The sequence below is a fragment of the Hevea brasiliensis genome, chromosome 9, assembly GCF_030052815.1.
Source record: "Hevea brasiliensis isolate MT/VB/25A 57/8 chromosome 9, ASM3005281v1, whole genome shotgun sequence".
NCBI classification, from domain to species: domain Eukaryota; kingdom Viridiplantae; phylum Streptophyta; class Magnoliopsida; order Malpighiales; family Euphorbiaceae; genus Hevea; species Hevea brasiliensis.
In genome coordinates, this window is record NC_079501.1 from 1,487,284 (window position 1) to 1,501,836 (window position 14,553).

The 14,553-nt window shown below is 36.1% G+C and overlaps 1 protein-coding gene across 2 annotated transcripts; it reads left to right on the forward strand.

Moving 5' to 3' along the window:
• The first annotated feature begins 3,191 nt into the window (after positions 1 to 3,191).
• On the forward strand, positions 3,192 to 9,104 carry LOC110656214 (methionine aminopeptidase 1A). Of its 2 annotated transcripts, none has more exons than XM_021812829.2 (17): positions 3,192 to 3,398; positions 3,500 to 3,635; positions 3,932 to 3,982; positions 4,879 to 5,064; positions 5,503 to 5,578; positions 5,877 to 5,924; positions 6,056 to 6,100; positions 6,815 to 6,914; positions 7,072 to 7,123; positions 7,207 to 7,248; positions 7,479 to 7,540; positions 7,641 to 7,739; positions 8,069 to 8,142; positions 8,220 to 8,289; positions 8,466 to 8,531; positions 8,614 to 8,702; positions 8,819 to 9,104. In XM_021812829.2, exons 2-17 carry the CDS (start codon positions 3,574 to 3,576, stop codon positions 8,894 to 8,896), a joined length of 1,200 nt encoding a protein of 399 aa, XP_021668521.2. In that variant the 5' UTR covers positions 3,192 to 3,398; positions 3,500 to 3,573; the 3' UTR covers positions 8,897 to 9,104. The 2 variants fall into 2 exon arrangements, with proteins under 2 accessions (XP_021668521.2, XP_021668520.2); XM_021812828.2 differs by having other exon boundaries at positions 3,193 to 3,398; positions 3,500 to 3,631.
• Positions 9,105 to 14,553: the final 5,449 nt, after the last annotated feature.

Sequence of the window (14,553 nt, forward strand, 5' to 3'; positions counted from 1 at the left end):
GACTTGTTAAAGTCTCTTCCGGAATAACCTTATAATCATTGCATAGAGCTCTCTTTGTCTTACTGGTTAAGAGGAAGTCAAATTGGCTTTTATGTTATCCACTTTTGAAAGTCACTAAATACGACTCCCTTTTTATAAAGTAGGTATTTACTAGTATTAGGTCGTATGCCATGGCAAAATCCATAGTGTTTTTTTCTCCTCATTTCGGCTACAAAAACCAAAACTAAAACCTTTATGATCATTCTTATAACCTTACTTATCACTTCCTACGTGTCCATTTAAATCTCCACCGATGAGAACATTCTCTTCATTCGGTATACTTTGCATTACATCATCCATATATTCTCAAAACCTTTGTTTACTCTCACTATCTAGTCCTATTTGTGGGGCATAAGCACTAACTACATTTATTGTTTCTCCTTCTAGTACTAACTTTAATAATATAATTCTATCTCCTGCTCTTTTAACAACTATTATGGTATCTTTTAATGTTCTGTCTATAATTATGCCCACTTCGTTCTTGTTCCTCTTCTTTCCGGTAAACTATAGTTTGTATCCTGAATTATCCACTTCTCTACTTTTCTCTCCTACCCATTTAGTCTTTTAAATACAAGCAATATTCACCCTTCTCTTTTTTAAGGTGTCCACAAGTTCCATCATTTTTGAACTTCACTTGCTTTACTCATTTGAACTCTCACTACTTTGTTCGAGCTGTAATATTTTTTCTAGCCACAATATTTCTTCTAGCCTTACTTGAATTATTCTTAAACTTAACACTCAAGACTACTAACCGATGTTGACTTGTTATAGTCTCTGCTGAAATAACCTTACAATCCTTGCATAGAGCTCTCTTTGTCTTACTGGTTAAGAGGAAGTCAATTTGGCTTTTATGTTGTCCACTTTTGAAAGTCACTAAATACGATTCCCTTTTTATAAAGTAGGTATTTGCTAGTATTAGGTCGTACGCCATGGCAAAATCCATTATGCTTTTTTCCTCTTCATTTCCGCTACCAAAACCAAAACCAAAACCAAAACCTTTATGAATATTCTTATAACCTTGCCTATCGCTTCCTACATGTTCATTTAAATCTCCACCGATGAGAACATTCTCTTCATTCGGTATACTTTGCATTACATCATCCATATGTTCTCAAAACCTTTGTTTACTCTCACTATCTAGTCCTATTTGTGGGGCATAAGCACTAATTATATTTATTGTTTCTCCTTCTAGTACTAACTTTACTAGTATAATTCTATCTCCTGCTCTTTTAACAGCTATTACGGTATCTTTCAATGTCCTGTCTATAATTATGCCCACTTCGTTCTTGTTCCTCTTCTTTCCGGTAAACCATAGTTTGTATCATGAATTATCCATTTCTCTACTTTTCTCTTCTACCCATTTAGTCTCTTGAATACAAGCAATATTCACCCTTCTCTTTTCTAAGGTGTCCACAAGCTCCATCATTTTTGAACTTCACTTGCTTTACTCATTTGAACTCTCACCACTTTGTTCGAGCTGCAATATTTCTTCTAGCCACAATATTTCTTCTAGCCTTACTTGAATTATTCCTAAACTTAACACCCAAGACCACTAACCAAGTTGACTTGTTAAAATCTCTTCCGAAATAACCTTACAATCCTTGCATAGAGCTCTCTTTGTCTTACTGGTTAAGAGGAAGTCAATTTGGCTTTTATGTTGTCCACTTTTGAAAGTCACTAAATATGACTCCCTTTTTATAAAGTAGGTATTTGCTAGTATTAGGTCGTACGCCATGGCAAAATCCATGATGCTTTTTCCCTCCTCATTTCGGCTACCAAAATCAAAACCTTTATGAACATTCTTATAACCTTGTCTATTACTTCCTACATGTCCATTCAAATCTCCACCGATGAGAACATTCTCTTCATTCGGTATACTTTGCATTACATCATCCATATGTTCTCAAAACCTTTGTTTACTCTCACTATCTAGTCCTATTTGCGGGGAATAAGCACTAACTACATTTATTGTTTCTCCTTCTAGTACTAACTTTACTAGTATAATTCTATTTCATAATCTTTTAACAGCTATTACGGCATCTTTCAATGTCCTATCTATAATTATGCCCACTCCGTTCTTGTTCTTATTCTTTCCAGTAAACCATAGTTTATATCCTGAATTATCCACTTCTCTACTTTTCTCTCCTATCCATTTAGTTTTTTGAATACAAGCAATATTCACCCTTCTTTTTTCTAAGGTGTCCACAAGCTCCATCAATTTTCCTATAAGTAATCCAACATTTTAAGTACCAATCCTGATTCTTCTCATATCCTGTTCCTTCATAATTAATATCCTTCTATGATATTTTCTATTGTTCTCTATGCCTATCTTGTGTTCTGTTTCACAATTTGTTCTACTGTCTATTCTATGGACTAACTTATTTAACCACACTAGCTCATGATGTAAGTACCCTTGCTCATTTAACACCACATCCAGGCGCCGGCATGACGCGTCGCTTTTGGTGAATGCTTTACACTCTTGCATATTTCTCACTACACCCGGGCTCCGATGTAGCGCGTTGTAAGTAGATGACGCCCTAATATTTATATCATAAGAATCCATATCATGAGGTATGACGAAATTTTTACACTGGCAATTACCTACTGCAATTCTTCTCCTTTATCTGGGCTTAGGATCGGCTAAATACAAATTACTTAAGTAGAGTTAAAATTACAATATAATATTAAATTTTTAAAAATATAAGTAATATAATATAATAATAATTTTTATTTTAATATTTAATTTATTTATAATATGAATTATAAATATAAATAATTGAGTATTAGTATAGCTAAGCAGTAGTAGTGATAGTGTATGAACATAATGATTATGTGATAATAGCAAGGTGAGGATTGCGATAATGGTAGCCGTCAGGTAGTGATGGTGTTATGGTGGCCATTGTAGCAGTGATGATTATACAAATGATGATATTAATAATAAATTAAAAAAATTAAAATAAATAATAATAATAATTAAATTAAATTTTATATATAATAATCATTATATTGCTTTTTAAGTATAATAGATTATCATTATCATTTTATTATAATTAAGTTTTTTGTATTATCAAATCACATGATTAAATACGTAATATAATAATAATTACATTAAAAAATAATGTATTCTTAATTTTAATATTTTGTTGCCAAATGGAAAACTGAAATTATAGGGGTAACAAAATTGAGACAGGTGCTGTAAGTCGCCATTTAGACTACATCTTCGATTGCGACGGTCATCGTGTTCGCCGCCTTTCTCTGAAAACCCTAGCTGCTCCTGCCCAATTTTGTTTCCCTTGCTCTCTTTTACACAATCCTTTCGATTCTAAATCCTCCTTCCGACAACCCGCAATCAACCAGAGGTCCGTTTTCTTTATCATCTTCAATAATCTGAACTCAAATGGCACGACTTTCTTTAAAATTTTTTCTTTGTGGCCGCTGATGGTGATCAATCGATTTGCAGATTATTGGACTACTAGCTGTTGAGAGAGACAGAAAGAGGGAGAGAGTTGTGGGGTTCGATGGCCGGCGGCTCTGATGTGGCGGAAGCAACTGCCCTATCGTGTGTTCAATGCGGGAAGCCTGCGCATCTTCAGTATGTAATTTGCTGTTTTCATCTATTTAATTTGGATTCTTTGTTCTGAATTTGTTTCAATAAACGTATCTGATATTGAAATCGAACTGGTATAACTCAACCATGATAGTAACTTTGCGGCAGTTGGCTTACATTTTCTTATTACGTGTGTTTCCTTAATGACATTGAGATTTTGTTCTTCGGTTCTAATTGATTCATATACTTTTCAATTGATTTGAAACTTCAATTAGTGCACTTGTATGCTTCCAATTCTCTTATCCTCAGATTTCCCATTCTTTTACAACATTTTATTATTTGCAGGTGCCCAAAGTGCATGGAATTAAAGCTTCCTCGTGAAGGTGCTGCTTTCTGGTATGTAATTAATGCAGAAGCATCCAAAGTCTTATGCAATGGGATTTTTTTCAGTTTTCTAAGTTTTCTTTTACCATCTTTATTTAGGATTCTTGTCCATTAAGTCTTGCTAGATTAATATTAGTTTTCAGTCAATAGCTAGGATTTATCCTAACTAGTGTAAATAGGGTTGCTGGTAGAGAAATCAGTATATATCTTTTCTTTTGTACCAACCACAATCAACCCTATTTTAGCCCTAATTGTTGAGATCTAGTTGCCTATGTCAGTAATTATTGTATTTGGCTTTTGCTAGCCTTTTGTTTAATTTGTTAATGGCCATACCCTGGTAGTCTAGTGGTTTTCAGTCTGAAATATAACTTCCTAATGAAGAATTTGAGGAATTATTTGGATATTATGGAATCATATGCAATACTTGATTCATGTCTCTTTAAACATGAACAGAAAAGAGTTTGAAATTTCTAGTTACCATTCTATTTATTTAACTGTTTCTTTTTCTCATCTTAACCTTTTTGTTTATTTATTTGTCGCAACAGAAAAATTTATACATTTGCTCTTGTAAATATCATGGGCTGTGCAGACCTGGAACTCTTCATTTATATATTTTTGTAGATATCTTTTTACTGCTGTAAATCTTTTTTACTATTTCAATTGAATATGATGATGTCTCTATGTCACTTTTTCAAATCATCGTAGTTAATTCCTATTTAAATTATGAAGGATCCAGTTGTTTTCTCTCTATGTTAGTTTGCATTGGATGCAATTGGAATTTTTTCAATCTTCTTGCATATTTCATTGATTGACTCTTCCTAACAAATTTATATCATAAATATTTGTTGAAATCAAGTTAAAGCTATGTTATTTATCATTCCCATATTGATGAAGTTTTTTCTTATCAGCACACAGGACTGCTTTAAGGCTTGTTGGAGCTCTCATAAATCAGTTCATGTGAAGGCAAAATTGTCCTCACTTGGGACTGGTTCTACAGGTGAACAAGATTTAGGTGTACTTAATGAAGGTTGGCAATATTGCTTAAGGAGAGGACAATCTCGAACTCCAAAACTTCCTCATTTTGATTGGACAGGGTATTTCTCTGGGATTGCCTCTCTACCTTTGCTTTTCTGATCTCATTCTTTTATCTTGGTGACATTTCATTCTCCTTTGACAAGGTTGGTAGCGTGAGGGATCACAATATCTCTATATTATGCTTACGTGACTTTAAAGAATGTTCGATCAGACATGATATTGTTGAATTTTGTTAATTAACTAAACCACTTATAAATGATTAAATATACATATTAATAATGAAAATATAGAAACTGACTTTGGTAAAGAGCTGCTTCCCAGTTGTAGGGGACATCTTTGATAAACCTGGTCATTACTGAAATTCTGGGAGGCATGTTTTATTTCATAAAAGTAGAAGTATTTTACATTCTAAAATCTCCCATTTTTCCTTTTTGGAATAAGACTGCAGCACTGTTTCTTCATTTTATGAAAGCATAATGGAGTTTGTTTTTGCACAGGAAACTAAGACCTTATCCTATATCTCCCATGCGAGTAGTTCCATCTCACATTGATCAACCTGACTGGGCAGTTGATGTAAGTTTTTCAATAACTTCTTTCTAAATTTGACATACAGCTTCTACTTGTTCTTTTATTTTAAAGCAATTTGAGATGATAATATGAATATCATTAAGTCATTTATTGTAATAATATTTTTGTTGTCCATAGAAATGGGTGTCTTCATTTCCTAATTCCATGTCTTTCTTATTGTCTCTTTACAACCTAATATTGTACCACATTGCCCCAATACTAGAATTCTCTTTATTTCCATCCCTACCAGCTTCCTTTTTCTTTTACAGTTATAGACATACTTTTCTCGTGCTATAATTTGCAGGGAATCCCAAAGATTGAACCCAACAGTGAATTGCAGCGTGTTGTGGAGGTAGATTTATTTTAATTTCTTGGTGCTTTCCCTTTACATTCAATTGATGCATGATTATGTTGGACTTATTTTTTAAGCTAATTCCTTCTAGTTCTAAATTCCCTTCTTATCTTCAATTGCATATGATGCAGATCAAAACTCCAGATCAAATTCAAAGAATGCGAGAAACTTGTAAAGTAAGTTATCCTCCATCCTCCACCTCCATTGAGGTACTCTATAAGTGTGTTTTTCCTGCCTTGTTTACCTTATAAGTTGCGTGCCAATTTTGTATTATTATCTAAATGGTGTTCACATGTGTGTGCAAGGAACTCAATGTGCTACATATGCATAAATTTTCATAATGAGATGGAATCTTATTATTAGAAAACTAAGCATTTCATGAGCAGTAGCTATGGCTTCTGCTGACAGGAATTTCTATTGGAAAAAAAAGTATTTTTATTATGAGATCCTGGTCACAGACTGTCAGAATGGAAGTGCTTTAGGTAACCAATGCTTGCAGAATGGTAGAATTGGATGCAATTTTGGATCTTTAGAGACCATGTTGCAACAAAAGTAGCTTTTCCTAGAAAGATTTTATTTGATGTCACTTATTGTAAGATTTACATGTTTGAAAAGTAAAACCTTCTGAGATAGCTTATACCAGGTGATAGTGCATTTTTCAGTTTTAGCTTGTCATTCTATTTACTTTGGGTCTTCCTTGTGATTGTGTGATCAAAAAATAATTGTGACCACGTGGAAAAACTTAGAAACTCCATTTGGCCCAGTTCTCTTTTCATTCTTTTGATCCATAAAAAAATGTGGAGGCACATTTGACCTTGGTCTACCCAACAAGCGGTGGCCTTCTGCCATCCATGCACTGAACAATACTCTGCAACAATCCTTTTTCTCAGATAGCAAGAGAGGCTTTGGATGCAGCTGCTCGGGTCATTCGTCCGGGTGTAACTACTGATGAAATTGATCGAGTGGTTCATGAGGCAACTATTGCAGCTGGTATGTTGATTTTAGTGCTTTTTTTCATTACTTCAGTTGCATGTTTTATAACGAGATTAGTTCACGATTCATCAGATTCTGGATACATAGGTGTGACTAGCTGCTTTAGTTATGATCTTCTAAAGCTTGTTTATTTATTTATTGTAACTTACTGCAGGAGGATATCCATCTCCTTTAAATTATCATTTCTTCCCAAAGTCATGTTGCACGTAGGTTGTCCTTTTGTGTACCTTCTCTATAAATTTGCTTTGGAGCATAATATATTAATCAGGCAGATTTAAATGTGTTGCAGGTCAGTTAATGAAGTAATCTGCCATGGAATTCCTGATGCCAGGTGCATACTAATTCCATCATGTAAAATTTTTCTTGCACCAAAGCACTTGAAACTTGCTTTTATATCTAAATTCTGAAAAAATGATATGATGCTATTATGTAGTTTGTTGTGCATGGGTGTGTGCCTTTCAATTTTACCGTTCTAATGTGATTGTTTTGTCATTTTGACCGTCGTCCAATGTCTTTGTAATAGTGTTTGAATTCAAACTAAATTTGTTTTCATTGCACCAGGAAATTAGAGGATGGTGATATTGTAAATGTGGATGTGACTGTATACTACAAAGGTGTCCATGGTACAAATTTCTTCAACTCTGTGTTGACATTTCTTTTTTTTGTTTAAAAATCTAATAAACTCGAAGATGCTTGTTAAACGTTGATCAACACATTATGCAGGTGATCTCAATGAAACATACTTTGTGGGAAATGTTGATGAAGCATCTCTTCAGTTGGTCCAGTGTACTTATGAGTGTTTGGAGAAAGCAATATCCATTGGTATATGTTATATTTGTGCTCTTGCTCTTTTCTGTGCATTTGTTTTTATGTATGAGCATTTGTTCTCTTGGTTGCACTTTTTAAAGCATGAGGGACAGCTGCATGTCAAGGGAATTGCCTTAACTATGATTTTCTGAAAGAGACTCAGAAATGTATCTTGGTTATTCTGCTTTTGCTTAATTTTTTCAGCAATATTATGGATTGTTAGCAACAATCTCCAGTGTCAAAATGTCTCTGTAAGATGGGATGTTCACTGGGCTCTTCCTTTATTGATGATTTATGAGAAAATATCTTGACTTCATCTTTTTTCCTGTTTGATGTTGAGTTAGTGAAACCTGGAGTTCGATTTCGTGAAATCGGAGAAGTTATTAACCGTCATGCTACAATGTCAGGTTTATCGGTGGTAATGTACCTGAGGCCAAAATTTGTGCACTTTGTGTAAGCTTGTTGGCTGTGTTGATTGTTGTTTTGTTGAAACAGGTGAAGTCATATTGCGGTCATGGTATTGGGGAGCTCTTCCATTGTGCACCAAATATTCCCCATTATGGAAGTATCCTGAGTAAACAAAACTTTTAAATCCAATATTTTTCGTAATGAGAATGCACTTATTTTCATAAGACTTTGACAGGGCATAATCTATAATGATGAGAGAATTGCAAGTTTATCCCCCTTTTTTTTTGTGGTTTTCTGTGGCCCTTTATGCTTTGTACACCTTAACCTAATCAGGGAGTAAAGCTGTTGGTGTGATGAAGGCTGGACAGACCTTTACCATTGAACCCATGATCAATGCAGGTAGTTTACTGATTGTTTGAATTGGTGAGGTAGACAGTTTCCTCTTTTGGTATGACGTCTGATATTTTATTATGCTAAATAGGGGTTTGGCGTGATCGGATGTGGCCTGATGGATGGACTGCTGTTACCACGGATGGCAAACGCAGTGCTCAGTTCGAGCACACTCTTTTGGTAAATGTGCTCTCTTCATAGTCTTGTTCATCGTTCTGAATCTAATTGATATTGTTGTCTGCTGTGTTGCTAAATATATTGACCGTCAGTTCTTATGTTCTGGATATGTTATGCAGGTGACAGAAACTGGAGTTGAGGTTCTGACAGCACGGCTACCCTCATCACCCAGTGTCTTCCCATGGCTAAATGCATGATTGGTCCTTTCAAGTATTTTCACAACGTTATCATATGTATCTTATCTTTCCGTAATTTCGCGAGGAACCTGCTGCAATGGACCCTTCAAGTGGATGAGAATATCATGCTTGAAACAATTTAGGGAATTTTATTTTTTGCTTTAAAAAAAAAAAACTCATATAAGTAATTAATGATATTTTTTATTGCAAGAGTGTTGCTTTTAACAAATTTTACATCATGAACCAATGGATAATTTACAAATAAGAAATGATTATTGAATTTGAAAAGAATTATAATTGTATTTAAAATAAAGAGATAAAAATGAGGGAAAATAACTATTTTTGCTTACACGCAATTCATTCATTCATTGGTTTTTTTTATTTCTTGTAGATTTGTCTATGTGGAATCAAACTCTAGATAGAGCCTATTGTCATCAGCAGCCCAGCAGGAGCCCTGTCGAGCTGGGGGCCTTGGACTTGGCTGCTAATCTGGAACCTAATTGAAGTCTTTGGCAGCCCAAACTCAAATGGCAAAGTGAATTTGGGCCTTAGTTGCGCAAGTTAGAAGCGCTTTAAAGTCCAACGAAAGGTTTGAGTTTTGGCGGCCCAAATTAAAATCCATTCTGCGGTTCAATTAAAGTACTTTTGGGCCTTAAGCCGGATATGAAAGCACGATTGAAGGTATTGGGCCTCAATGGCCTAAATTTGGAAGCACAGATGAAGTGGAAGTGGGTCTAACTGCGCAAATACTACAGCCCAATTGAAATGGTATTCGGCTTCAAAAGCCCGGTTAGTGTTTTGGGCTGCAACACCCAAATTAAAAGGCTGAACTAAAGTGCCTTGGTGGTAAATCTGCCGAAAATTGATCCGTTTGAATGTGATTGGGGCCTTAGGGGCCAATTAGAAGCTCAGATGAAGTCATTTGGACCCAAAATATGAAAGCCCAAAATGGTATTGGGTTTCAAAGGCCCAACTCAAAAACCTGTTAGTCTTTTGGGCCTCAACAACCGAACAAAAGGCCTAATTGAAATGCTTTTGGGCCTCATGGGCCCAAATTTGAAATCCCAGTTAGCGTCATAACTTTGCATTCAAAAGAGGCTATAAAATCGTTTATTATGATCTCTCTAAACAAGTGCCTAAAGAATACACAAATAATAAATAAGAGAATACTAAATATTCAAGTAAAATTTTCAGTTCTGACACAAGATATTTGAAAAAGTGCATAAAACTCTTTTCATAAATTATCGGGTTATTTTTTTATTTTTATTTTTATTTTTTTTTCATATATATAGATAGATCAATAAAATTTAAGATCTAAATTCTATAGATTGAGGTTTGAACTAAATATATTATTTAGATATTCTAAACATATTAAGAAAAAGGAAAATAAAAAACTAAAAATCAAGCATATACAATTTAAAATGGTTCAACAAATTATCGAACAGCAAAGTGAAATGGTAAAGTTTTCAATCAATATGCAATGTTACAACCTTCACAGCAAAAGTTATAGCTTTGGGAAGACTGACAGGCAATAGCAACCGTCTACGTGCTAGTCAACCAATGCTAAACAAACTCCATGCCATAAACCATCACCCTGGAAAAGTATAATATTTCAGTATGGCTTCATTCTGAAAATATAGTTAATTAGCACAGCAAATTTGAAAGCATGGAAAAGAAGAGCATAAGATAACATTCCTACTTCCATTAAGAGAGTACTTCCAAGACAGGTTCCTTCAACCGAAACTCCATCTTTTTTACCTTTAAACTAATAAATGATAGAAAATAAAATATTTACAGTTTATGGCAGCTTATAAAGCGAGAGAACACATACCACGCAATGGACTTCTATCCACTTGACGCAAAGCAATCACAAGACAAGAAACACACAGTACAGCTGGGTTCTTCATATCCCCAACAAATCTCCATAGGCATCTCCAAGTAGAAAAGTTGAAGGGTTGTGATTTGTGAATTAGCAACATCCAATGTAATGACATCAAATCATACACGGGGCAGTGAAACATCACTAGATTGATGTCCCAAACACAGTACTTTCATATTTAGAAGATTCATTAAAGAAAACTTTAAAACATAAAGATGGTTATGTAATCTTCAAATAGCATTTATCGCCCTAAATTCTTACAGAGTCGAAATGCATGAAGTTCAAAACAAGATGTCAAAATTTGAAAAACACTAACCACTTAACACCAGGCTGGTGGACGATGGGGGTGGCAAGTCAGTCCCATCCGCGGATTTAACTTCACCTAGTACTTATGAAGCAAAGGGCTACGAGTTGCAGCACCAGACTAGCCCAATCATGACGCATCATTCCAAACAATCAGACCAACATCCATCAACAGTTTCCGACTACCCGCCATATCACAATAAATGATATGTAGGGCATCAAGTAAACCCACAGTGCGTCTCAACCACCCCTCCCTCCCCCCAACAAAAAACAGAGAGGGGGAAAAAAAGGGAAGAGAAAGTGAAGAATAAACAAATAAAGAAACCCAGCAGTGAACTCTGATAGATAGATGAGCACAATAGAATGATAATAAAAACTTGCAACTAAATGACATCATCTGTGCCAGAAGATTTTTAATGGAACTAATAAAAGAATCGAAGCCATAGGAGTGTCACACATTTTGGCTCCATCCCTCCTGAACCTTCCTGCCGCAAAGAAGTCGCATGGCACTTCTCCAAGAGAGAGAATCCGAGTTCCAAATCGGAAACTTAAGCAACCCCTAATTCAATTGTTTTAGTACGCAAAATCGACATCAAAGGAGAAACATAAGAATCAATCGATATGTGTGATTTTGGAGTACTTCAGGATAAAGATGGCAACTGGGTCTACGAAACATCTCTAATGGGCAATGTGGCTTTGGAGTACTTCAGTTCTCTGTTCGCTAGCAGCAAAGGCGAGTACGAGGATGCCCTCAGTTGTATTTCAGAGAAGGTCTCTAAAGAAGATAATGAGATGCTACTCAGTCCTTTCCAGGCTTGCGAATTCAAGAAAGCTATATTCCAAATGAACCCAGATACAGCCCCAGGGCCAGATGGGCTAAATCCAGCTTTTTTCCAGAATTTTGGCATTTGATAGGTGATGAGGTAGTCAGAAACTGCCAAATTTGGCTTAATTCGGGTCAGATTCCTCCCTCATTCAATGAAACGATCATTGTGTTGATTCTAAAAGGTGCAGAGCCGAAGTCGATGCCGGACCTACGACCTATATCCTTATGCAATGTGCTGTTCAAAATTATCTCTAAGGTTATTGCCAACAGACTAAAAAGGATTCTTCACAAAGTAGTTGCTCTTAGTCAATCTGCTTTTGCACCTGGTCGTGCTATTTCTGATAATGTGCTTGTTGCTTTTGAGATTATCCACTTTATGAAAAGAAAGTGCAGTGGAAGGAAATGTGAAGCTGCTCTCAAAATTGATATTAATAAGGCTTATGACAGAGTGGACTGGACTTACTTGCATCTTATTCTTTTGAAATTAGGTTTTGATAAGTTGTGGGTAAAATTAATCATGAATTGTGTTACCACAATTAATTATACCATCAATGTTAATGGTATGGAGGTGGGTCCAGTGAAGCCGGGGAGAGGCCTGCGACAAGTGGATCTGTTGTTACCGTACTTATTTATCCTCTGCATGGAAGGCCTAACCACTTTATTAGTAAGAGCGGAAAGACTAGGTCATATCCATGGGGTTCGCATCTGCAGGAAAGCCCCGCCTATCTCCCATCTACTTTTTGCTTATGATAGCTTCCTTTTTTTCAGAGCTGAAGAGTTTGAGGGCAAGAAAATTAAGGAAATTTTGAATACCGATGAGAAGGCTTCTGGTCAAGCCATCAACTATCAAAAATCAGGTATTTTCTTCAGTGGGAATGTCAGATATGATTTGAAGCTCCAGATTAAGTATATCCTTGGAGTCTACAGCCCTATTAACCATGGGAGATACCTTGGCCTCCCTTCCCTTATTGGTAGGAACAAGAGACAGATTTTTGCTTATTTAAAGGACAGGTTATGGACTAGAATCAAAATTGGAATGAGAAGCTTCTATCTCGAGCAGGAAAGGAAATTCTTATAAAATTCGTGGCTCAAGCTGTACCAGCCTACTGCATGAGCATTTTCCACCTTCCCTCTTCATTATGTGAGGAGATGCATAGAATGAAGTAGGAAAAAAACTGGACAAAGGAATCTTCATTGGATGTCTTGGGACAGGATGTGTTGTAGGAAAGACAATGGTGGACTGGGTTTTCGAGACCTTCATTGCTTCAATACAGCAATGCTAGGAAAGCAAGGGTAGAGCTTACTAAAGAACTCAGAATCTCTTCTAAGTAAATGCTTCAAAGCCAAATACTACCCAAGGGGTAACTTCTTGGAGGCCACGGAAGGGGAAAATCCAAGCTATGTTTGGAAGAGTATTTTGCATTCCCAGTCGCTTTTGAAACGAGGCTGTAGTCTTAATGTTGGGAATGGGACGCACATTAGGATTTGGCATGATCCCTAGATAAATGACAATGATAATTTTTGGGTCGAATCATTCCCACTCCAAGAAAGAGAGAACATGACAGTTAAAGAGCTGATAGACCCAGTTCGTATGTGTTGGGACATTAATCTTCTAAGAGGAATATTCCAAGGGAGAGATGTGGAGGTCATTAGCAGCATGCCTATTAGTATTTTTGATAAGGAAGACACCTGGATTTGGCATTTTGATAAAAGAGGCAAGTACTTAGTGAAATCGGCTTATCATGTGGCCAGAGATATGAGGGGAGGTGTGGAGGGAAGAAACCCTCATGATCATTGGCGAAAGTTGTGGAACCTGGCAATACCTCCTAAAATAAAGAATTTCCTTTGGAGAGCCTACAAAGACATCCTTCCCACCAAAGTAAATCTCAGAAGACGTGGTTTGGATGTGGTTGAGAATTGTCTGACATGTGGTAGACTTGAAGACACTGTCCACGCACTCATTACTTGCCCAACGTGTCACGACCCAACCTATGGGCCGGACCGATACTAGGACCTGGGCCAGCCTAAAGCCCCCGAGGCCCCGTAGTAAGCCTAACTATTCACTAACCCAACTCTAAGGCCCGTTTGGGCCCAATACCAAGAAATCAACCGGTCGGAGTCTGGCCATAAAATGGGCCTTTCAACGGGGAGTTTTTGACTCACCCGACCTGTAAACAAAATATATCATCAATTGGGGAGCTCAGCTCACCCTCCACATACTCAAATCAACATAAAGATAAATGGGAGCTCAGCTCCCTCATCCAGTCCATCAAACATGCATATAATAATTTTACAGGTCCACATAACAATTTATATTACAGACTCGAATCATTTAAATATTTCTAACACATGTGAAAATTCTAGGAGTAAATAAAATTACACAAATATTGATAAACAACCTGCGAAGGAGAAAAGCAGGTTAACCACAATAAAATCCTCTTGTAGCCTGAAAAAAATATTGAACAGGAGTGAGCGTTCGACTCAGAGAGTAAAATATCAATTTTAACCATAATCTCTATAACTATCTAAAACTAATGCAACCTGTAGAGTGAAATGCAACACCAGCAATAATTTCACATCATAACATCAAAAGGTAAATTGGAGCACTCACACACCCAATAATATCAATCATAATATATGGGAGCTGATCCCCTATACAGCTCTCTTAAT

Coding starts and splice junctions, on each gene's coding strand:
- LOC110656214 (XM_021812828.2), top strand. CDS start 3,558: ATGGCCGGCGGCTCTGATGTGGCGGAAGCAACTGCCCTATCGTGTGTT. Junction 3,983..4,878: donor CGTGAAGGTGCTGCTTTCTG/GTATGTAATTAA, acceptor TTTTCTTATCAG/CACACAGGACTGCTTTAAGG. Junction 6,915..7,071: donor TGAGGCAACTATTGCAGCTG/GTATGTTGATTT, acceptor AACTTACTGCAG/GAGGATATCCATCTCCTTTA.